The 25,786-nt window shown below is 36.0% G+C and overlaps 1 protein-coding gene across 3 annotated transcripts in view; it reads left to right on the plus strand.

Annotated features, from left to right (window-relative positions):
* The window catches only part of Csmd3 (CUB and Sushi multiple domains 3), a 1,140,535-nt gene that overhangs the window by 692,554 nt on the left and 422,195 nt on the right, over nucleotides 1-25,786 (plus strand). For all 3 annotated transcript variants that reach the window (XM_059246844.1, XM_059246845.1, XM_059246847.1), the window contains one exon: nucleotides 21,989-22,171. In XM_059246844.1, the coding sequence (XP_059102827.1) occupies nucleotides 21,989-22,171 (183 nt within the window). The remainder of the gene's footprint in view (nucleotides 1-21,988; nucleotides 22,172-25,786) is intronic.

Here is a 25,786-nt window from a genome sequence, read left to right on the forward strand (position 1 = left end):
TTATTCTCCAATTTATATTTCACTGAGAATCCTCATTTCCAAAGCCATCCTTCATTGCTCCTAATGTTGAACTCCTAGCTCAAATCTTGATAATATCTGAGGTATAGGATATAAGTGCACAATACTGGAGACTGAAATAGTCTTCAAATTTCCAATCAACTCTTGCTTTTGGGGCCCATGATATCACCGAATTACACAAAATGTGTCACATTGCACATTAACACTCAACTTTATCTGTTATCTGAACTCAAAATGATACTTGCAGGACAGCAAAGTTCAAATGCCGCGGTTCTTTGCCCTTTGTTCTTCTCTCTCTTTTATCTCCTTTCAGGTCAGATACAAATTGCTTCATTTCTTTCATTATTTGTTTTTCTTTGAATTTTCCCTCTCTATTTTGTCTTTGAGCTTTTGAGTAGCAAGCTCTCCTGACTCGAGAGATCATCAGTAGCTTTTAATGGTTGTGTGGGAAGCCTGCACTAGGGATCTCAAAGGTAGAGCAGGTCTAAATACATATTTTAAAGAGAGGACAAAACTGTTCTCTCACTTGTGGTTTGTTTATGGGAGCTCTGAGGAAGTCAAATCAGCAACAGTCTCCTAATCCGAATCACTCTGATTGGGATGAGTCCAGCTGTAACTAATTAGTACAGGCTAGGCTTTTAATGAGGTCTAGTTTTGACTTCCAATTTCTCTACCTCTGATTTCCCTTATGATTCATAAAAACAGAGAGAAAATAACATATTGGGTACTTCCCATTTTGCTGGGTGCCAGAAATACAAGGAAAAAAATTCATTTTAAAATGTTTAATGTTCAAGGATCCAACAATCCACTGAGCTAGTCCAACTACACCTATATATGTCCCCACAGATTTTATTTTCCTACCCCTACTCACTCACTGGGTACTCTTCAGATGATCTGTACTTTATTTATATGCTTCCCTATCCCATCTTTGGGTATCTGGCCTATTATATGATATTTAAAGAAAAAATCTGAAGTCTTCAATTCTCCCATTAAGCAGTTTTTATTCACGTAGAAATTAAGACTGCAAGTATCATAAAAAAAATCCTTTACCATTTACCTGGCTCAGGTACAGCTAATGTTAGCTTACTCATATTTAAGAAGACTTGTATTAGTTACTATTGCTGTGATAATACTGCTAAAATGTCTATTCTTTTGTAAAAACAAAACTCTGCCTTTAGTATTTTATCCCCCTTTTTCTAGTTGGCAAAGATAATTATGATGTTAGGCTCTTCTTGAGCTGTTTGTTGTCTGGGCTTCAGATGCACAGAGTGGTGCTAATTTAGATACACTTGGTGGGCCTCTCTCATTCCTTGAATCAGCCAGTGGCAGAAGTCCCAGAACAGAGAGCCGATCCATAGAAACCTTATAACAAGATGCTAAGCTTTCATCAAAAAGCCCTCAGTGCAGGTTACCGACCCATGTTGCATCAATCCTGGCCAATCCTAAACCAATCATTTGTAATTGAAATAGGATTATTGTGATTAATTACACTAATCAAAATCCATTCTTGGAGCTCGGTAGATGTGCAATAATGGTCAAGCTTCAAGCTGATTTTACAAGTGAGTTTTGACTTACATTTCATCCAAACCTGCAAGAAAGTTGATTTGTCCCTATTGTGAATAAACAACACATGGAAAGTTCTGTCTTGTAATTTCCTTCAATTTCACTATCTAAACTGTTTCTTTTCAACATTAATAGCTCTCAAATTGGTTTGCAAAACCTTATACATGAGCATCTCACATGGACAATGCTCACATTGCTAGAAGGGCATATTCTTGGTTACCACTAAACAGAGTGAGGAACTCCAGAGGGAGGCCCTAGAGTGGGAATTTAAAAAAGCTTTCTTGTTTCAAATATTTGAGAACATTTTCCTAGGCAATAGCATTTTTGCTGTCCCTTCTACGAGTATTGCCCATGAGGGAGGTCTAGGATTTAGTTGTCAGGATTAGATAAATAAAAAATAATCCTTTGGAAGCTGTGAGTATGTTTTTGTACCAGCAGTATCTGGGACAAGCATTGCTTTTGTTACTTAGAGAACACTTATAAGTATAAATGGATGAGGATACTGTCACCAGCATGCCACCACAGTGAATAACTCTGCCTCTGTCAGGACATCCCCTGGATTCTTGGTGCCCTCTTCTCTGAAAAATGAACAAGCCAGAGGTGCTGTGGGTAGGGGACTGAGTGAATGGTTGATGCTGTCATCTGCAAGGAACACTAATAATATTTAAGTACAGTTTGATATTACTTTTAGTGGGGAATAAAGGTTAAATATGAAATTTTTTTAGCCCTTGATTGTCTTGACATACCTATTTTATTGAGAAATTTTAAAAAATATGTTCAATCCCAAGGATGCTAAAGATAAATTTTCCCCAAAATATAGCTATGAAGATAAGTTCTGTTTTGACTAATTAAAAGTAAGCAATCTCAATTTGTAACATTCTGTTTAGAATAAATTCTATGTGTGATTTAGGGTCCTACTATTTAAAAATTTAGAAAACTTTTTAAGCATTTGTATATATAAGACTTTAATACCAGATTGATGAAACTGTAGTATGAAATCTGAGGTCACCGTATAGATAAAAATACCTGTTATTAAAAATATTTACCACAGACTTGATTTCCACATGTACATTAGAATTTCTAAAGTAAAAGTCACAAAGTATGTTGAATTACTCAGTACATTTCTTACTGACAAATTCAGAGGGATTCTCACTAGATTTTAAAAAAACTAAAAGTGGAGTTTATATCATTCTTTTGAAATATAAATGTTCAAGTTTGCCATAAAGAAACCTTGTTTCAAGTATTTTCTTTATTAGTAGTAGGAAAGATTAAATATTTAAAAAGAAAAAATCTGATTTTAAAGGTAGAAACAACTTAAACTTTTACTAAAATTCCTCTAAATACTCACAAAATTGTGATTTTAAATTAAAATATGTGCTGATTAAAATTATTTCTTTCTACATTGTTTTATATAGATGATGCTGAAATGATAACTTAGAACACCTAGGTGGAAATTTTGTAAGGTTTACTGAGTTTTAATCCACCATAGGAAACTATGTGTCACAAAGCAAGCAAGAAATCATAATTCTTAAGTACTGTACTATATATGAATATTCTTGAATTAGGGGTGAGTTGGGTTAGTTTCCTTCACCCTTTATTCCAGAATGTTTTTTAAGCTTTTCCTTACGTTATTCCTATCTCCAAGTCTTTCCAATTTAAATCATAATGCAAAATCAATGTCTCTCTCTCTCATCTATCTGCTATCTTCTATCTATCTATCTATCTATCTATCTATCTATCTATCTATCTATCTGTAATCTATATATCTACTTATCTATCTATCTATCTATCATCCTTCTATCAATCATTTGCAATATGACTATTGTTTGGGAAAATACAATTAAAATATGTTCTTTTGCTAACCCAGAAAGACTCTACATGACAGCAATATACAAAGAAATCTGACTTAGTATTAAATGAGTATTAAAACAGAATGAGATGTACATCCTGGAGGACCTGCTGAAGATTTGGCAAGATAGAGATGCATTTTACATTTCATAATAGGCAATTAGAAATGTCTTATTATATATATGTTCTCAAAATAAATGATAATGAATATTCAACTTAGATAAATCTGCACCACTATCACATATAATACTAAATTCTCTTACACTTTGGGATCCCTTGGCTTTATTCCAACGGTAAGGAGAGCCCTCGGGATGTTACACGTGAGCTATAACCTTTTGAAAGCCTCCTTCCTTGTCTCAGAATAGGGAAGATGGAGAACTATCTACAATGATGACTATATTTCAAAGAGATGGCTTACAGGTACTTGAATAAACAATATTAACTTTTAAGAACAGCAAGAGGTACATTTAACATTTGGAAATAAACCTATATATTTGGGAGAAAAAAATGCCAGTTGCCAATTTTCAGTAATGAAAGTTCTATCCCAAATGGACCTGAAGGGAGTCTTATTTCCAAGAGAGAAATTTAAATGGTAAGCAGAGGTTTTCTCTTATTCTAAGCATATCCCCATACTCTGCCCCCACATTAACAACAGTAAGTACTCGGTCAAGAAAAAATCTTGCTACCTAGGAAGACACATGAATGACTACTTATATTTCAAAAAAACTAGAACTTAACAGAACAGTCTTCTTGATATTAGTGCTTTTCCTAACTATGATTTTTAAATCGTGTTTTGAATTGAACTGAATTCCTACTTTTAGAAAAAAAAAACAAATCTTTATTCTGGTGTCTTTGTCTATTAATAATTTCTCTTTTTTCCAGTAATCCCTAGTCAAAGTTTAACGACTGCTGTCAAGGGTCTCACAGGGAGAAAAGGAAAAAGGAACTGTGAAAAGACACTCGGGTCAAATAAGCTTTAGAAAACCTGTGAACAATCATTCCTTAACACAAAACTCATTATTAGTGGGACACTGGACAATTAATGAGCTGGATCAGCATTGATTTAGTGAATGGAAAATTTGAAAGTGTATGGTTTATCACATTCTTACAGAATTAAGCATTGTCTTATGATACATATTCTGGAATGCTCACTACATTTTATCATACAATGTTATAAATGCCAAGCCATTTTAATTATATAATATATAATATATATATATTATATATTATATTATATTATATATTAGTCTGTGAATCCAGGACATTATATATGCTAGGAAAAGTACACAACTGAGCTAGAGTCTCCTCCAATTTTTTATTTTTGTATTGAAACAGGATTCCCTATATAGTCAAGTTTTGCTTCAAAATTATGATCACACTGGCACAAGCTCATGAATAGATTGCTTTGCAGGTATGTCCTACTATTGTAGGGGGCCATCCCACACCATCACATTTCCCCAGAGTACTCTGAAGTAGAAGCAGCAGGAAATATTAGTTAGAACGATAGAGAGAAGAGAAAAAGATAGAAAATACAGGATACCCTCGAGAGGGCCTGGATCCTAATCCATCAGGCCTTGGCTGTCTCTGCCCTAGGGTATTTAAAGGAATGCCAAGGGGTGGAGCAAAAGACCTCCCCCCAGCACAGCCAAGTGCAGACCATCTCAGACACCTGCACTCAAGCCTGTGTTCCAATCTTCCTCTCAATGCACACCTGCTGGGTAAAGCCACTAGGAAACCTAAATGGGCTCCAACAACTATACATGATTATATTTATTCATTTCTGTATGTATGAGTGTAAGAACAAGACTATGAAAACAGCATAGTTATATTTACCTGTGTATTAGAGTCACAGGAAATAAAGACATGTAAATGAGAGCAATATAATTATAACTATCTATAGTATCTACAACAAGTGCTGAGGAGACACATAACATCTTATAGGATCAGTTTGATAAGAACAGTTTTTCTTCATATTTGTAGTTTTAATGGGCATAAACATCAAGGGAATTTGCTTCACTTGACTTTTCCTAACCTTGTTGATGGGAAAGGCTGTGTTATTTCCTGAGCTTATATAGTTCATGCTTCTTATATGTTATAGATAATCTGTCCATGTTTACAGCTAGAACTCCAGTGGGGGGAGGACCCTATTATCAATCCATATAGCTTCATCTTAGTTTATTTTTATTGAAAATAGATAATTTTCATACAATGTATTCTAATCACACTTTCTCCTTCCTCCACTCTCTTACTTCCCAGATTCTCCCCTCTTCCCCATCTGTCCAAATCCATAAATCCTCTCTCTTCTTGGAAAACAGTCAAGCAAATAAAAAAAAGAACAGAACAAAACAAACGGATTAAAAAATGAAGCATAATGAGTGAACACACAAGAGAGAGGAGAGAGAGAGAGAGAGAGAGAGAATCCATATAAACAAAAAGATGGAGACCATATATATAAAATCAAACGACCAGGATGGTTAAAAAATGCCCAGACAATGCATAATGAGACATAAATGTAGTGGGTAGCCATTCCAGCTTTGGTCTGGAAGTTCTAACCCCCATTGAGGCTTCAGTAACTATCATGCCTACAAGGCGGGGCCAAGGGAGGGCCCTGAAGATCCGAGATTGGGATGCGGGAGCACTCTTCCTTCTTGGACCCTGGATGCTAGAGGTAGACCGAGGAGAGTTCTCCAGAGAACACCCCCGGACTGCATCTTTCCCAGAACCCACAACCTACCTATCCCTTCATTTGTAAGTTACACCATTAAATAAATCTCCCTTTTAAATACGTGGAGTGGCCTTAATAACATCACCAATACATAAACTCTCCAGAGGTGTCATTGATTTCATTTTGTATGGGTCATCTACAGTTTCGCATGGGGCCTGCCCTTACGTGTGGTTTGTATATCCAGTGAGACTTCTTTGGTGAAAACTAATTTTCCTTTGTGAGCAGTTGTCAGTTGGAAATAGCGTCCTGGTTATGGAAAGGCAATCATATCAATTTCCCCTTCTCAATGCTGGAAAACCATCTGGTTGGCACCTGTGCAGGCCCTGTACGTGCTACATCAGCCCCTGTGAGTTCGCTTGTGCATTGGTCCTGTGGTATCTGGAAGGCCTGGTTTCCTTGGTGTCCTCCACCCCTCTAACTCTTGCAATCATTCTGCCTCTTTTGCAAATTTCCCTGAGCCATGAGAAGAAATGTTCGATAGAGCCATCCCATTTATGGTGTAATGTTCAAAGATTTCTCACTCTGCACACTATACAGTTATGGGTCTCTGTATTTGTTCCAATCTACTTCAGCTGGAAGCTTATCTGATGATGGGTGAAAAGGCACTGATTTGGGGGTATAGCAGAATGTCATTAGAGTCATTTTATTGTTACATTACTTTAGGATAACAACAATATTTGATTTTTCATTAGGTGCAAGGCCTGTCTAGCCCCAGGTTCTTTGCAATGTGAGAAGTATCAGGAATGGTTCCCTTGTCATGGAGTGGGAATTACATTTAATAAGATAATGAGTTACTCCCTTAATTTTTGTGCCTTTATCATACCAGCATATCAATTAGGCAGATCACCATTGTAGATCAAAGTGTTTATAACTAGGTTGGTGTTTACCTTACTTCTCTGGTAGTATGTTTTAGTACCATAGACAGTATTCTTGAATTTCATATTGTTTCTTTTTTATATACCAGATTTTATCACACTTATTTTTGACAAAATTCTAATTTTTTTGTGTGTTTCTTTCCTTAAATTGTTCCAAGTTGACTGCATTTCTTACTTAAACCTGTTTTTCACATAACTCCAGGTAACTTTTTCCTGTGTCACTCTCTCTACTCTAAGTTTTCAGTGTCTTCTCCAATTAATTCCACTCTTACTAAACAGAAACTTCTCAGCCTCCAACTCTACTCTGCCTTTCCACTCACCTCTTCAAAGCCCTCAATTTTTCAAAATAATTTTCTTCTGTAATGTAATCTCCATGTATGACATCCTTTTTTTCATAATGAAAAAAAATTCTCTCCTACAATCACCTCTTACACTCACCAACTTCCAATGTAGAAATAATATCTGTAATAAGATATTGTCACATATTACCCCATATATGGAATTTCTTGCTTAGTCAACTTTTGGTCACTTATGACACCAATGATTTTTCTTATACATACTGTTTATTGAGTGATTAAAGGCAAACACCAGACTTTTTAAATTATTCTCCATAGTCTCCAAACAGTATATTACAGAGACTGAAGTAACAAGCACAGGGCCTACACATGTCTACACCAGGTCCTCTGTGTATATACTGTAGCTTTCAGTTAATATTTTTATGGATCTTCTGAATGTGTGAACAAGTGACTCTCTCTCTCTCTCTCTCTGAAACAAGGCTTCTCTGTGTAGCCTTGGCTGTTTTGGAATTCACTCTGTAGATCAGGCTAGTCTGGAACTCACAAAGAACCTTCTGCCTCTGCCTTCCCAATGCTGAGATTAATGGCATGAACTATTGCCCAGTCTAAGTCTCTAACTCTTGTGCTTTCTCTTGGGCTCTTTTCTTTCTAGTGATTTTTCCTTGTCCAACGTCGATGTGGTTTTTTTTATCTTATATTTTATTCTGATATGTTTTATTATTATTCTTAGAAGCCTAATGAGACAGAAAGGGAGTGATACAGATGGGAGGGGAGGGGAGGAGGAACTGGGAGGAGTAGAGGGAACGGAAACTGTAATCAGAATATATTGTTTGAGAAAAGAATATATTTTCAATAAAAAGGAAAAACATAAAATTTAGTAGTTGTTTCTACAGTTTTCTAGATGTAATATGAGAATTCAAATTAAAACTGTAGATTCCCTTCTTTGCATCAATTGTTTTTATAATCAGTGATGTAGTATCGAGAAAGATAAAGATTATGAATTGTTTTGAAAATGATTTCCTGGGACATAGTTAAATAACTTAGTAAAGATAGTAAAGTTTTTGTCTTACAATTATGAACACCTAAGTTTGACCCTCCCAAATCCATATTAAAAGAAAAAAAGGCAAGTATGGTACACTGATAGTTGTAGTACTGGGGAGGTAGAAACCAGTGAATACTCAGGGCTCCCTAGCCAGCCAATCTAGGCTCATGGGTAAAGTCTAGAATTTACTATGTGTTGTAGAATATGGTCCTTTGAGTACAACAGCCGCCATCTTCATCAGATCAGCTGTGCCTGCTTACAGGAGGCCCTCACAATCAGGCTGGATGACTCTTGACGTCCCTCATAGAAAGAAGGGATGGAGAAGGTCTCCCCTGAGATTCCAGACACTCTGCTAGAGTATGTAGGCTGGGGAACAGTAACAGAAGGAGACTACACCTACTTAGTTATGGGGAATCCATCATCCACTGAAGACTTTTCACTTTGGGTGTGGAGTCACCTGTGGTTCTGCCAGTATCTGGTCACTCATGCTCTGTAAATAAACCCATTTACTCCCCATGGTGAAAAAAAAAAAAGTAAAAATGAGGTGGATAGCACTCCTGCAGAATACCACCACCAGAATTGTTCTCCCCATATGCATACTTAACACACATATACACACACAAACACAAAAAAAACTAAAAAGCAATCTTTACATTCTTAATTTTATATGCAGAAATCAACTCCAAATGCATATAATTTCATTAATTCTTTTCTTTGTTTTCTTCTCCACTGTTAGAAACAAAAAGAATTAAAGCCTTTCTTAAAAGGTATGCTGGCTAGATTTACCAATTTAATATGACTAAAGATGCCTAATTGATGGAACTTCAATTTAAGAATTGCCTACGTTCAAATTGTACTGTGGGTGTGCTTGTAGAGGCGTTACCTTAATCGATGATTGATGTGGGAGGGACCAGCCCACTATGTGCTTTGCCACCCTTAGGAAGATAGTTCAGGGTTGTATAAGAAAGCTGTCTGAGCTGGGTGGTGGTGGAGAGCATGCCTTTAATCTCAGCACTCGGGAGGCAGAGGCAGGCGGGTCTCTGTGAGTTTGAGGCCAGCCTGGGCTACCAAGTGAGTTCCAGGAAAGGCGCAAAGCTACACAGAGAAACCCTATCTCGAAAAACCAAAAAAAAAAAAAAAAAAAAAAAAAAAAAAAAAGCTTTCTGAAGTGTAGCAGTGGGTACAATTCAGTAAACAGTGTTTCTCTGATGATGGACTGTAATCTACAGAGGAAAATCAACCCCTTTCTCTCTAGATTCATTTGGTCAGAATGCCCTATCACAACAAACTAGGGGAAAAACGTTGTTACTCTTTCCTTGAGCAAAGACTTAATCTGTCCAGTACCTGAGCACATATGGAACTCACTGACTGTTTATTTAATGGCCAAGAGTATGTAGGTAGTCCCAGAACTCAATTCCATAACAGCTAGTACTCTTTAAAAGTTGATTTTTAAAGCTAAGGACATACCCTGTTCATTTGCTGCACTTTGGCTTTTCTCTCTGTGGTCTTTTATAGTCACAAGTTTAAGAGGTGCTGATTTTTCTTGCCTGCTTTATAGATATACAAAGCTATGCCCTCAAATAATTATGCACTCTTTTTACCATCTGGTAGATACAGTAAGAGCAATAGTGTTTTGAAGTTTTTGATGGCAGCTGTTGAGCTGCTAGCTGGAATCATTCTTTCGAAAGAAAAATCCATTTACTTTGATTGCTATTATAGTTCAGAAAATATTGATCTACCCTTGCTTGCAAACTCTCTTAAACAGGTAGCTACAGAGATTTAGACAAAAATCTATATTTCACTTTGTTCTTTCACTCAAGGTACTTCAAAAGAAAATGTTTTAAAAATGGATGGGTTAAGTGAGGTTGCAGGTGAACAATGCTATTTGGTGACTCCTTATAAAAGGAGTGCTCCCTGATACTTTCATGTGACTTACTGTCGCTGAGCTGTAAGCTCCTAAGAAAGCAGGGTCAGGTCTCTTTAATTGACTCTATACCATGTTGATTTCAGTCCACATGAGGCTTGTGGGACTGTTGATATGTGTGATTGGTTTGATGCATACTTCTGGAGTGTTTCTGCAACAGCTATTGTTTGCTCAGAACGGCCAAAGTCCCTACAGAGAATACCAGAATCACCCCGTATCTTTTCGCCCACATCTTCTACTTTATCATACTTGTCCAATAACTTCAATGTGATCTGATCTTTTTCCAAACTTGACACTTTGTTTCATAATACCATTTCTTTTATAAAAGTGTGTCTCTTATCTAAAATGTCACAAACTACAATCGTATAACTTCTAACACACAGTCATGAAATTTCATCAATTTTTAGTTTTTTAAATTATATTAATTTTTATTTTCTTACTCCTTTAAGAGTTAATTAATTCATTAACTTACATATTTACTTATTTTGTATGTGCCTGTATGTGTGCATATGCATATATAAGACATGAATGTAAGAAAAGTACATCAGTTCCCTTTGGCCCTATAGTTACAAGCGTGTTCTTTTGCGTGCTGGATCCATACTCAGGTACACACGATGATGCAATAAGTACTCTTTTCTGCTGAGTCATCTATTCAGCCTCTGTTTCCCACTCCTACATAGAACTCTTCACTTTATACTATGCATCTAATACATCCCATTTTAAAAATACTTACTTTACTTATAAATTACTATGTGTATATCTCTTTGTAGCATGTTCAGCTTTGGACACTTATAGAGTCCCCAACTTTGGAACACTGTAAATTTCAAGAAGTTTATTGAAAATGAAACATAAACTGATAATTTGATGAATGAATGAAAGAACAAATAGGAACACCCAACCTGAAAAATTAACAGTAAAATAATCTACAGTGAGCTGAATCACTGGGTCTGCTGATGTGAGGTTTGCACAATTAACCTACTGTTGAGCATATCTCTGGATTTTTGGCCCCAAGCTGTGAAGCACGTATAACCAAACTTAGGATAAATGCTTAAGTGTTCTCTTGAAGGGTCTTCAAACTATAAACAAAAGGCCCTGTGCTACGGGTAGCACCTAATGGCAAGTTACAGGAGAGGATACGTTGGTGAATTCAAAAGTCAGTCTTTAACAATTTCAACCACAGTATACCCCATGATTCAAAATACATAACTAGGGAGTGGGTTGGGGGGGGGGAAGGCTAGAGGAGCAGGAGGAGGGAAGAGGGGGATCTGTGATTCATATGTAAAATGAATAAAAAACTTCTTAATAGTAAAAAAGAAAAAAACTGAAATCTAAAAAAAAAAAAATAAACTTGTACTTGACTTATAAAGTCTCATTGGTTTTTAAGTATTTATATTTTCTCCAAAAGATATTGGCCATTATCGTTTCATGACAAGCACTTTACCAACTGAGCTATCTACCCAGACCCACAATTTGCTGTTATTATAAATACGTTTCATTTAGTGTCTTGGGTGATCCACAGATTATTATCCACTTCTGTTTGAGAACTCTTGACCTAAACCAATTAGAATAGCAGATGTATATACACATTTTATAGTGCTTTTTCTAATAAAAATTTATTAGGCCGGGCGGTGGTGGCGCACGCCTTTAATAATCCCAGCACTCGGGAGGCAGAGCCAGGCGGATCTCTGTGAGTTCAAGGCCAGCCTGGTCTACAAAGCGAGTTCCAGGAAAGGCGCAAAGCTGCATGTCTCGAAAAACCAAAAAAAAAAAAAAAAAAAAAAAAAATTTATTAGCTTGTAAAAGTAAGAGAAATAATATAAGCAAGATTAAAGAAATACTGATATTTTATAAAAGATATTGGCCATTCTATTTTCTTTTTTTTATTTTTTATTTTGCAATACAATTCAGTTCTACATATCAGCCACAGATTCCCTTGTTCTCCCCCCTCCCTCCCCCCTCACCTTCCCCCCAGCCCGCCCCCCATTCCAATCTCCTCCAGGGCAAAGCCTTCCCCACAGACTGAGATCAACCTGGTGGACTCAGTCCAGGTAGGTCCAGTCCCCTCCTCCCAGGCCGAGCCAAGGGACCCTGCATAGGCCCCAGGTTTCAAACAGCCGACTCATGCAATGAGCACAGGACCCAGTCCCACTGCCTGGATGCCTCCCAAAAAGATCAGGCCAATCAACTGTCTCACCCACTCAGAGGGCCTGATCCAGTTGGTGACCCCTCAGCCATTGGTTCATATTTCATGTGTTTCCGTTCCTTTGGCTATTTGTCTCTGTGCTTTATCCAACCTTGGTCTCAACAATTCTCGCTCATATAAACCCTCCTCATTCTCGCTAATTGGCCTCCCAGAGATCCACCCGGGGCCTAGTCATGGATCTCTGCATCCAGATCCCTCAGTAGTTGGATGAGGTTTCTAGCACAACAATTAGGGTGTTTGGCCATCCCATCACCAGAGTAGGTCAGTTCGGACTGTCTCTCGACCATTGCCAGCAGTCTGTTGTGGGGGTATCTTTGTGGATTTCTGTGGGCCTCTCTAGCACTTTGCTTCTTCCTATTCTCATGTGGTCTTCACCCAATGACAGAGAAATGGAATGAGATCTACATGAACAGCCTGGACATGAGTGGGGGTAGTGAAGGGCGAGGGTCGAGGGAAAGAGAGCTTGGGTGAGCGGGAGATCCCAGCTGGATCAACAACAGAGAAGGAGAACAAGGAATAGGAGACCATGGTAAATGAAGACCTTTCTATTTTCTTAAAAAAAATGCCTCCAAGTAACTTTAAAAATGTATCTTTTGTATTTTTTGTTTGATTGTTAGCTGAACTTATCAAATGTGCTTTTTAAAAAAGTATTAGAAGTATTCACAAGAAATGGGGATATGATTAATTCACCGAGATAGAAGACTTAAACACCTATGAAGAAATAGTAACGCTAAGGGCCATGAGCTAGAGCTAACACACTGTGGAGGCAGAGTGACCGTTTAGGGAAATAAGTGGAAGGTAATGTTTAGCTGAGTAACTTTCTGACAGCTTTGCTTCACATCATTCCCAGTCTTTGGCAGTAAGCTTAAGTCTTCCTGGGATGAAGGGACATTAATCAAAACAACAACAACAACTTTAGTACCTGTTTTTAGGGGGAAATGGGATAAGACCTTCTACACCTGCTTCTTCTCTTTAATTCAAAATAATCAATTCAACAAAGTGGCATATTATGAGATATTAAATGAAACTAATCCCTGTCTGGCACCAGCCTCAAGCACAATTCCTCACACATGGTGGGTGCATAGTAAAAATAGAAGTGAAATAAGTGAGTTCCACATTAAATGTGATAACTGTAGACTTTAAATTCTTTCTACTAAAGCACATACACAGTATGGTTTGGTTTGGTTTGATTTTTCTTGAAATTTATTACCAATGAATCCCACTAAATTGTTTTGTACATGAAATAAGTGAAATAAATTTATAAGCTTGGTAAATTAAAGTTAGAGCACAATGTCTTAATTTTGGAGTGGTCGTATTATGGTGAATTTCAGGTCATTGTCAAGTTTCATGAAATATATCAATAAAAATAATTCAGTTTTTATGATCATAAAATGTTTCCTTTTGTTAGATTTGAAAATACAAAGTATCAGTCATAATAATACGCTATAGTCCTGCCTTCTTAGATTGCAATGTGTTCTTCTGAGACAGGACAGGCTGAGTTTATAGTTGTTGAGCAGAGTCTTGCAAAAGAAGCTCAGGAAATACCATCTTCAGAAGAAAGTATGAATATCAGTGGTTGAAACAAAGTGCTCTGTAACCCGAATTCCTACATTCTGGAAATGTGAAGGAGTCCAAATTCCTCACAGTTGTTCAGGAACAGTGCTCAAAGGTCCTCTAAATTTGCCAGCTCAGCTCAAAAATGGCAAAATGCAGATCATTTTAAAAAATTAACTAGCAACATCCTACAAAACAAATATTAATTTATGATATCTTAAGTAATTTAATATAGATTAAAATAAAAATGTGTTATTTTAAAACTATTTAACCTTTAACATATATATAAACTATACATCTTTGTGAGTTATCAGATGCTGTTTTGATATAGGTATTCAGTACATAGCATTAACATATATATGCATATATATTTAACAATTATCATTTACCTTAAGTGAAAATATTCAAAATCTTCCTACATAGCTTCTGAAATATGTAGCATGTCATTACTATCTATAGCCATCTTACTCAAGCATATTGATATTGTCATATTAAAAGAGATCGTAATTCTACCAACATAGAGGTTTAATAACTGTAAAGTGAAATATACTTAAAAGTGAGCGTCGTTTAAATGCCTCCAATCACTTTAGCTCAAAAGAGTATCTTTGGGTGTGTTCCATATCAGCTCTGTGAAAATTGCAAGCCTGATCTCAGAGTAGATTTGTCACCATTCTGAATTTTCCACATTGTTTTCCTCAGTTTTTGTGCCTATTCTAAAGGAATTTTAAACTGCCAATGTTTTCATCATTATTGTGAAACATTTTGGGCTTTTATTATTGCACACACATTCCTTGTTACTTTCCCCCCAGCAGGTATGGATTTCCTCCCTTTTATCTCTTTAAATCTTGACTGTGGTCTCTTTTGTCTGAGATGCCGGAAAGGAGGCCCAGTTTAACACACAAGGTCTTTTCTAGCTGCACGGTTCTCTATTTCTCAAGTTTTGCAAGCCCGTTGCTGAGGTAATGAGATTCCCGGGAGACTTCTTAACGTTAAGAATCAGCAAAACTGCAGCTTTTACAGATCACTTTCTTTTAACCTACATGGCTTCTCTGTGAAATATTTGAATTACCGTGTCAACTGTTGTCAAGTTAGAGTTGGATCAATGTGTGGTTCTATGTCACTTTAAGGCCAGATGTTACTCTTTGGTAGGAAATCTGATGGAATTTAAAATTAGAGTACATTACTTTAGGCATCAAGGATCAAAGTTAGCTCGGTGACTAAAAATAAAAAAAATGTGTTGAAAGAGGCATTTCCAGAAATTTTAGCCTCTGCCATTTAAACCTATATTTCTATTATTGCTCCAAATATACTGCTTTCAAAGTGCTCTGCTTATATTTCCCCTGACTTCTAATTCTCATTTATTTTAGCATCTTTCTCTGTCTATCTCATCCTGCTTATTTCTCTGCCTATAAAATGTGGAAGAAAAAAGAAGAGAAACGGGTGCTACTCGGTGATTATTACCTCTGATTATAGGGACTGGATACTCTGTCTCTTACCAATTTAGTTGTAAATGACTCACAGATACTTACATGACTCCTACTGGAGGCACCGTTTGTTAATGAAATCCCAGTCCTGTTTTACACTCTAAGAAAAGAGATTATTATGAAATAATAAAATCTAGAAGTATTGGGAGAGGAACTAAATTCTTCTTGTGTTAAATTGATTCTTCTCTGGTAAATTATATTTATCAGTAAGACATATCCTGATATCCTGCAGGAAACAAATGGCATGTTGATATGAAATGTGGTAGCTTTGTAAACTTGACATATTTGGGAGAGGGAACCTCAATGAAAAGTTGCCTCCATAGTGTTGTTCTGTGGGCATGTCTGTGGGGCATTTCCTTTTTTGTCACATTGGCACAAACTGGGAAGGATGAACTTCAGTGGAGGGATGGCCTCCATCAGATTGCCATATGGGTATATCTGCGGGAAATTTTCTTAATTGGAGTGGGAATGATGTGGAAATGCACAGCCCACTGTCACTGGTGCCTCCCCTGGGCAGCTGGTCCTGGATTGTATAAGAAAGTGTGCTAAACTAGCTTGGAGAACAAGACAGTAAGCATCATTCCTCTATTGTTCTTCTTCAGTTTCTGCTTCTACGTTCCTTTTGCGAACTCCAGCCTTGACTTGCTGGATCCTGTCAAATAAAATAATTTTTTTTTTAAATTTCCACATTCCTTTTGTTCATGGTGTGTATTATGGTAACATAAAGCAAATTAGAATAGCTTCTCCCAATAATGGTCTGTGATCTGAGATATGGAAGATGAAATAAATCCTATTATGCTCAAGTTGATTTAGTCATTGTTTTGTCACAGCAACTTAAGGGAAACTAATACACTAGTTAAGCATGTTCAGAGCTTAAAACTCACAAAGTGTATTTATCCCATCTGATGGTCAGAGGACAACTATATGAAGATGGTTGCTCGATGTAATCTCGGCTTTTATAATGAACATAAGAATCCCTAGAGAACATGCAGAGAAAAGGGATCAGAAGTACCATATTGCACTCTCTTCTAGACCTCCACACCCAAGTCAACCAACAGGAGAAGCTCCACATTTCTGTCCACAGAAAGCTAGGGAGCACAGTATGCTTGAAATGATTTGTCCTTGTGAGTTAGTCTTTATTCTCACCATAAAGAAAGAGTATAAATCATAGGGTAAAAGATCAATTAACACTAGCACTCATATTCTTCAACCACAAAACTACTAAAAGGCTTATCTTATTCAAAAGACATAACTGGAATACGGTCGTTATATGATTTCTATATATGTTCTGTATAGCTTTGTAAACTGTGCCATTTAATGACTCTAATTAAATGATAACCTTGCGTCCTTTTATATGCTAGACCTTCATTTATTTATGATCAAATGTTTATTACATGTTATTTTGTAAGTGGGTATACAGTATCTAATAACTTACTTTTTTGAGCTATGCACATAGGCAATTGAAATGTAAAGGTGAAAACATGGTATGTATTTCAGGAGAGGAGACAGATATCTGATGATAGGCGTATATATATGTATATATACATAAATACTATATAATATATATTATATATAATTTATATCATGACTTATGATATCCAAGAGAAGTAAGTAACATATTTGCTTTTAAAATCTGCACTATCTTTATACAGGAAGCATAGTTAGGCCTTTCAAATCAATACAGAGTTCTCTAGGTTTTCAATGTGTGGTACTGTAGTTTGGATATAGTTTGGATATGGACTTTTTTCTCAAGGGGTTCATATACAGGAATCGTGGCTCCTAATATGGTAATGTAGGAAGTAATAGAACATTTACAAATGGGGCTTGGTGGGAGTTGGCTATGTCACTGGGAGCTCATCATCCATAGGCTAACTGACAGCTCCTGTGAAACTTTGAGTTAGTTCTAAAGACAATTTCAGATGAAGAATGATCTACAATTTCACAAACAAACCATCTCCATAGAAGGTGGAAGAGTAGTGAAGCTTGGCATGTCTCTATCACCATCTCCCCCTCATCACAAGCATTACTTTACTCCATGTTTCTCTACATAGTACTATGTTGTGTAATTACTGCTTGGTGTTTATAAATCTTCAGTGAGATGGTGAGGAAGCATCATTGTTCACTAACGTATCCTCAATCTTTTGAATACCACTTATCACTCTAAAGTGTCCAAAGAGCAGTAGAATAATTTAAAATATGTGAAGCAAAAGTTCCCTGGCCTTAATAAAATATACTAACATATGCATTCGTTTTGAACATTGATGTATTTATTTTAGAAGGTTTCAGTATAACCATACAAAAATAATTAAGCACATTCATAAATCTGCCTGCAATAAAATAAAAATTGAATGATCTCAATGATTCATCCAACGTTATTCTGAAACATACAAGCACTGAATGAAATAAATTATTAGAAATTAATAAAACTAGATCCCCAAATTGCTATTGCCATTGTTCTTTGTTACTCTCCAAAACTTGATGATATGACACTGTTATGGAAGATGTCACATAGTTGCGTCTTAGAACATGGCAAAATCATTCTTGTACAGAACTGGAAGTTTCATCCATACTGACTAGACTGAATCGTTCTGGAAATTGATATGCAAGCTACCTGAAGAGAAAAGTAAACATCAGCTAGATCCAGCTAGGAACAGTTCAAGATGTGATAGTACAGTAGTATCATGGGAGTAAGCAACCTCTTTTTTATTGGAACTAAATACCGATTCATAAAATGAAATGCATAACTGACACTGTTTTTAGGTGAATACTTCATGGATAGAGAGGCCGTAGCCCAAGGGAGTGACAATTACTGTTACGTTACTAAATAGACAGAAGAGTATTCTGTTTCCTAATGACAAATTGCTATACCCATAGTTCAATGCATCTCCCAACCCTAATACAAAATATTTGTAGTAGATCATGGTTAACACTGTAACTGGCCAAGGTGTGGCGAGTAAGAGACTACAAAATACTCATCCCTCATAGGAACATATATACAAGATCATCCTTCCTAAGGATCAAGGATCATTGCAGAAGGTAGAAAGAATGTAGAAGCCAGAGGTAGTGGATGACTGCAAGGAAACACTATCTTCTGGATACAGCAGGCCACCTGCATATAGGAACTTTCAGTGCTTTGGGAAGCATGTACAAAACCTGCAGACTCCCAAGCCAGACCTAATTCAAGCAGAAAGATGAGAGTTGGACACAGAATTCCACCTGGAGTTGTTGACCTACTAGAAATTGTTAGCTACTGGGAGATGGGAAGAAAGTTTTCTCTATGAATGTAGTCACTTGTAATCAACCACTTCTAGTGGAGAAGCAGACATACAAAAATATTTGGGCAGGACAAATTGGTTGTAAGGGATTAAAAAACACTGAATGAAGGAAATGGGGGCACAATGAGGGAAAAATTGTGGGATGGGGTGAATATAATCAAAACATTATACGATGTTCTCAAAGAGTGAACAAAATAAACAACAGCATCATCAATAAGAAAAAGTAACAACTAAAAAAAAATTAAAGACCAAAATTGTATGTAAAAAATAATTCAAAATGGAAATAGGAGAGTATTTAAAATGGTCAATAAACTATTGTATTCAATATAGTATGCAAAAGAAAACTGAGGGACAACTTATTTTAGTTTAAAACAACTACAAAAGTTTCTTTAAAATGTGAGTAAATGCATAGTAAGGTACTACAATATTAGCTCAAGAAAGTTGAAACAGAAATGATCTAAAAAAGATAAAATTGTAAATAAAAGATGTCTATACTAAACTAAAATGCTAGAATTAACTGGAATGTGTTAAAGCTGGTTAAGCGAATCTTTTAAGTAGGCTAATATAATTGTAAAGCATTATAAGTGTGTGAAAAGAAAAACTAGGCCAGTAACTACAAATAAATAACATTAGATTTAGAAAAACTTTGTTTAGGTTTTTGATTTGTGGATGGTGTCATATATGGCTGAGGCTGGCCTCAAACTTACTGTGTAGTCCCTAAAAACCATAGCCTGATCTTTTTGGATTCTGCCTCCCAAGTGCTGAGATGGCAGGTGTGTGCTGTCACACCCAGAAAGAAATAAGAAGATTGTTGAGAGATATTTATAATAGTGACATGTAAAAACCTTGTCACAGTTCTTCTGTTATCCTATTAACCTGTTGGCATTATTTCTCTCACATATCTAAGTTGCTATTGTTATTCCTAAAATTAAATTAGAAACACTTCCATATACAAATAATTCCACATGTAATTTAATTAGTACTAAATTGATATCTCAAAGCTGTAGCGGACTCCTACAGTGTATTTTGTAAGTTCTCTAATACTCCAGGATCCATTTTCTCCTACTGCAAAAAGGAGCTGTAAAATCATTAACTTCTTTCTTTGATATCAAAAATGGATACAAACAGGAAGAATAATAATACATGATGACGACATTCAAGCATAGGTTAAACAATAAAGAGACTCTCCTGGGGAGTGTAGTATTTTAGAGTAAGAATAAGCACTTGTGGTTTAAGCTGAGGACTTAAGGTTTTCAAGAACAACCCTAGAACAGTTGGGTTAAAAAAGAAGGTTTGAATGACACACAGCATAATAAAACTCAAAGGATAGTATGGCACTTATAGAAAACAAGATAAATTTGTGGGAAATATTTTTATCTATTCATAATGTCAAATATTGTAAGTCCTACCTATTTTATATGTTGTATAATCATGGAAAAAAAGCACTGGAAAAATGCACAACAAACTGGTAGATTCCAGAACAATAAGTAATTATCAAATGTGTGAACGTTGGATTGCAGGAGATGCTATACATTCTATTAAATTTAAGAAATTAAGTTTTCTTCCTACTCTTTTTTAAAAAACCGTTTTATTTTGCATGTATTAATGTTTTGTTGCATGTATGTCTGTGTGCCACACGTGTTCCTGGTGCCTGTAGAGGCTGGAGGGTAGGGGTGGTTGTTTGTGCTTTACCCTTGTTGGTTTTCTGAGGAAAAGCCCAAAGGAAAAGTCACGACACAGAATCCACTAACAAGAGTTTTATCAAGACAAAGAGAAAGGGATAGATGTGATCAGGCCTAAGGGAACATGGCACCTCCTAATAAAGGCCAGGACGCACCTGCGCACACAGGCCCACCTGCAGAGATCACGCAGTCACGTCTGTGGACTATGTGACCGCATAACCATGGGCATGGATCACGCAGGATATATGACCTGGAAATGACTAGGCGGAGATGACTAAGTGTCCTGACAGGCATGCCCGACCATGGGGGCATGGTGGGAATTCTATCAACCCTGAAGCACCTTCCCTAGTGAGGCAGCTGGTAACTGCTAGGTACCTGCCTGGCCCCTGCGGTGTGACCCAGCGAGGGACCCCTTAAGACCTGGGAATCATCAGATTCCCTCTGACTGGAGTTACAGGTGGTGTGAGCCAGCAGGCAGGAGTTGGGAATGAAAGCCGGTCTATTGCAAGTCTAGCAAGTTATTTTAAGAAGATTTACAGTGTTTTTAGTAGAAAATAAACTTTTTGTAATAATCTTTGTTAACCATGAATTAATATCACTTTACATATGTATGTGTTGGAATATCATGGAGAAGGTACTTGATATGCATATGTGTTATATATATATGTTTTATAAGTTATAATTCATATTAAAATGAGAATTAATGCAAAAAATTAATTTTTGTTATATTTAATGACAACTACAAATGAGTACAACTACCACAGTAATTTGTTGTTAGCAATCATACCTTCACAATTGCAATTTGGACTGTCTCTGCAAATGATTCAAGAGCTTACACTTTAATGATGCTTCTGAAATAGATTTTTCTTTTCAACTTCCTTTAAACTATCCAGTAAACACTGGTTCAAGAAATATATCTGGGCAAACTACAATGCAAATTGATTCTTGCTGTTAAGTAGATTATTTTTGTAGTTATCACACAGTTAAATCAACTAAAAATTATCCAAAAGAATCTTGAAGGTAGGCTTTCCATTGATTACAGAAAGAGCATGAAAGCAAACAATGCATCTTTATTTCTCTGATCATAATTTCCTGCATAATATACAACTGATTAGAAAAATTTAGGTATTTGGGAGAAATATGTGTAGTTATATTTGGTGTTGTATATGTGTATCCGTAAGACACACAGAACATCTACATGTTATCATAATCTTCTGCTAAAGTTCACGTCCTCTGACACCCTAATTAGTTATAGTATCTTCAGACCCCACCTTAGTAAATGAAAGCAATGCACCATTTGGTCCCCAAAGAACACCATCAAGTCAGTCTGTAAGAGTGGTGGAACAGAAATAAAATTAAGATTGAAAAATGTGCCCATCCTTCTGCTCTGAAGTATCACTACATTGAAAGTGCATGTTAAGCACATTTGTAGTGTAAGTATCATGAGGTATCATGTATCTATAATTCCCAAAACTTAAATTACCTCTTGTATTTTACAGAAATTGAGAAAGAAAGCTGTGGCGATCCTGGCACACCTTTATATGGAATTAGAGAAGGCGATGGTTTTTCTAATCGTGATGTTTTAAGGTTTGAATGCCAGTTTGGGTTTGAATTAATTGGAGAGAAATCCATTGTTTGTCAAGAGAATAACCAATGGTCTGCAAATATACCCATCTGTATCTGTGAGTACCAAATGCTTTGCTTCTAGATGGCATATGTTACCCCATCCTTGCATATAATTGCTTTTGTAATTAATTTCAAAGAGCTGGAACCAAGTAATTATTTTTGAATGAGTAGCACTTTGTGATACTATCTTTAACATGTGTGCTTATGCCAAATTATAAATTTCATTACAGATTTAAATAAAGTTAACATAGTTCACTTGGTAATTGCAAATATATATATTACATGTGTTCTTCTAACAAGTTAGTGACATTTTATACTTTATACATGGCATATTTCTTATGGAAATTAGATATATTTGGATAATTCTAACAAGCCCACTTACTTTCATGGGATAATACATGTTTATTTGTAATTACAACTATTTAAAATATTTAAGGCCTCTCTTCTATTTATAATTCCTTAATTTATTCTTTCATGGAGGTGTTCACAGTAAAGTACAGAACTCACAGCATAAAATCCATTAATGTTTATTTTATATAAAATGCTAGGATTAAAAAACAATTTTTTCAAAATACACTGAATTTCCAGCTTAATTAAAACAAACCTGATGTCAGTATTAAATATTGTTATACTTTCATGTTCAAGTAAATAGTCATCATTATATTATAAGAAAGTGCTATTTTTTAAAAAAATGTTTACTTTTCTAGCCAAAAAATCTCAGAGGAAAAATACACAGATTTGCTCTTGAGGGACTGTTAGTGATGGGCCAATTCTCATCCATAATAGAGACCACCTGAGCAGTCCTTTTGAGAAAAAAGAAAATAAGTTAGGAGAACTAAATTTCATCTATTCATGCCATATAAAGCTTAGAAGTTCTTAAAATATGTTAATTGATGATCTTTTATTCCAAACAGTCTTTCAGAAAGATAATATTGGTCTCATAATGGAAAACCTGTTATGTGATAAATAACATCAACAATAAAAGAAAAAAACTGTGTTGGAAGAGATAGAATCCAGGGCCTTGGCTGAGTTAGACAAGTGCTCCACTTTTGAGCCATGCCTCAGCCCAAAATGAAAAAGTAATTAAAAGCATTTTATAAGATGCTAGAATACTTAATAAAAATGATGTGAATATTATTTCCTTAAAACAATTTGGAAAAATTTTGAATATCTGGTCAATATTCTCATAGGAAGCCCTCTTCGCTGGCCTGGTACTTACTACATAGCTCTGGATAGCCTCTCATTTGTAGAGGTCCTCCTGAGTGCCAGGATTATAAGCGTGTTTTACCATTTGGCATCTTTAACTATTTTCAACTAAGCCCAGTATTCTAGTAAGTGAAAAAAATATTGAATCTAATGGTTTATAAACAGGCAATAGTTAATTTCAAATGCATTTGCCTGATTAGCTGCAGATGAATAAATCATCACTACATAGGTATAATTCTTATGTACATCCAGATAAACAGTAAAAAGAGAGTCTTAAAATTTAAAATAGAAAAACCTTATGAAAAATTTTCTGACTGTGAATACATTATATTAATTTATGAATAATACACAATTACCTTGTAAATTTAATGAAACAACTAAAAGCAATTTCTCTGGGAACATGACAGTGGACCTAATAATATTGCTTAAAAATTGTACTACACCTATAAAACCATGGACACAATGTACATTATGAAAGTCTGCCCATCTCCTTGAATTTCAGTGGGGTTTGTGAGCTTGGACAATTCCTGATCCATATGTAGATCATTTATCTCAGGAGGTGGCAACTTGAACTTCTCTAAATGTGTAAATGAAGCTTTATAGTAAAAGAAACCAAACACCTTTATTTGTAACTAATTTAGTTGTCATTTTGTTATAATTATAGAATTAAAGGTCTCAGGATTCAGCAGAGTATAAAAGAAGAGAAGGCAGTAGTCTCTATATGTTCCAGATATGGAAATGGCAAGAAAATGGAGCAAATTAACTTTTCAAGAGAGAGGGTTTGAAAGAATGAATGAGCCAGAGAGTAGGGAGGAGTGCTTCGAAATACTCTCCTCTGGAAAGGGCTTGATTATTGCACTCATGATCTCACAAAGGCTGTGGTTAGAAACAAAACCTGTCTAAGGTCAATGCAGCCCAAATGCTTGCATGAATGACCCAGACGCTCACAAGGTCCTGCTCCTAACTGAGGAACTATAAGTAGTTGGTAGCTCTTTGGAGAGGAAGACTCATTCTTTTTTTTGGAATTAGCCAGTGGATGCTCATACTCCTCTTGATGGCCTCACACCTATATAGGCATGGGAAACAGTAATTAGACTCAGTGAGTTGTGAAAGAGGAGAGACAGAGACAGAGACAGAGACAGAGGGAGGAGGAGAAGAAAAGGAAAAAAAGACATGAAACTTGAAGATGGACAGGTTGGAGGCAGATCCCTGGGAACTTGGGAGGGGGAAAGGGAGGGTCGATACTATCATATTACATTGTATACATACATGAAATTCATGGAGAATAACTGAAAGTGGAAAGGGCTGGATTTACGACATACAAGACAAATCCCTGCACTTGGAAGGGAAGGGAGGAAGATTGTATGTTTGAGGCTCAAACATGCTACATATTAAGCTCCATATTAAGTATCACAAAAAAAGGGGTAGGGGACTATTATTTTCATAGACTTGTATCCTCAAATGTGAAATATGCTTTGAAAATATGATTCCAAAGCATGGGAAGAAGAAAAGCAAAAACAGCCAAATCAAACTTGCCTGCAATGTGGCTCAGCCACATTGACCTGTGGCTGTCATTTTATAGCTTCTAAAGTCATTCCAGATAGGAAATAAAAATGTAAAATACTTTTAAAGAAATGATGAAATTACATACATTGTGAGATCTTTTAGTATATAATCAAATGTACATAACCAAAATATTATTTTAACTAGTAAATTCAAATAAATTCCTAATATTAAACTCTATAAAAAACAAAATAAATGAGCAATGTGCTATACAGGTTGCCTTAGTTACTGTTCTAGTGATGTGAAGAGACACCGTGACCAAGGCAATTCTTATAAAAGAAAGCATTTAATTAGGGGCTTGCTTACTGTATTAGATATTTAGTCCCTAGTCGTAATGGCAGGATACAGACAGGCTTGGGGCTGGAGCAGTAGCTGAGAGCTTACTTACTGATCTATAGGTGGCAGGCAGACAGAGATACAGGGTCAGGCATGGGCTTTTGAAACCTCAAAACTCACCTTTACTGACACACCTCCTCCAACAAGGCCACACCAAGACCAACAAGGCTACATTTCCCTGTCCTTCTCAAACAGTTCTTCTAACTGGGGACGAAGCGTTCACAAGTATGAGCATATGAGAAAAACTACCTTTCAAACTGCCACATGGGTATTATGACTTAAGACTACATAAACATAAAGAATCAGAATTCACTCATGGATACTTCCAACAAAGTGAATAAGCAAATATATTAATGCCATATCAGAAACCTTCACTCACTATAAGTAGAAGAAACAGTAATAAGGTGTTATTTTCCTTATGAAACTAAAAAGTATAATCACAGTATTTTCTGCTTTCACGGATCTGTGTTCTTTAATACAGCTTTTTATAGTTCACTACAAATTAATATAACTTGAGAAATTCTACAAACTATTTTGAAGCTTCAAGTCCATATTCTTTATGAACT

The sequence above is a fragment of the Peromyscus eremicus genome, chromosome 20, assembly GCF_949786415.1.
Source record: "Peromyscus eremicus chromosome 20, PerEre_H2_v1, whole genome shotgun sequence".
Lineage (NCBI taxonomy): Eukaryota > Metazoa > Chordata > Mammalia > Rodentia > Cricetidae > Peromyscus > Peromyscus eremicus.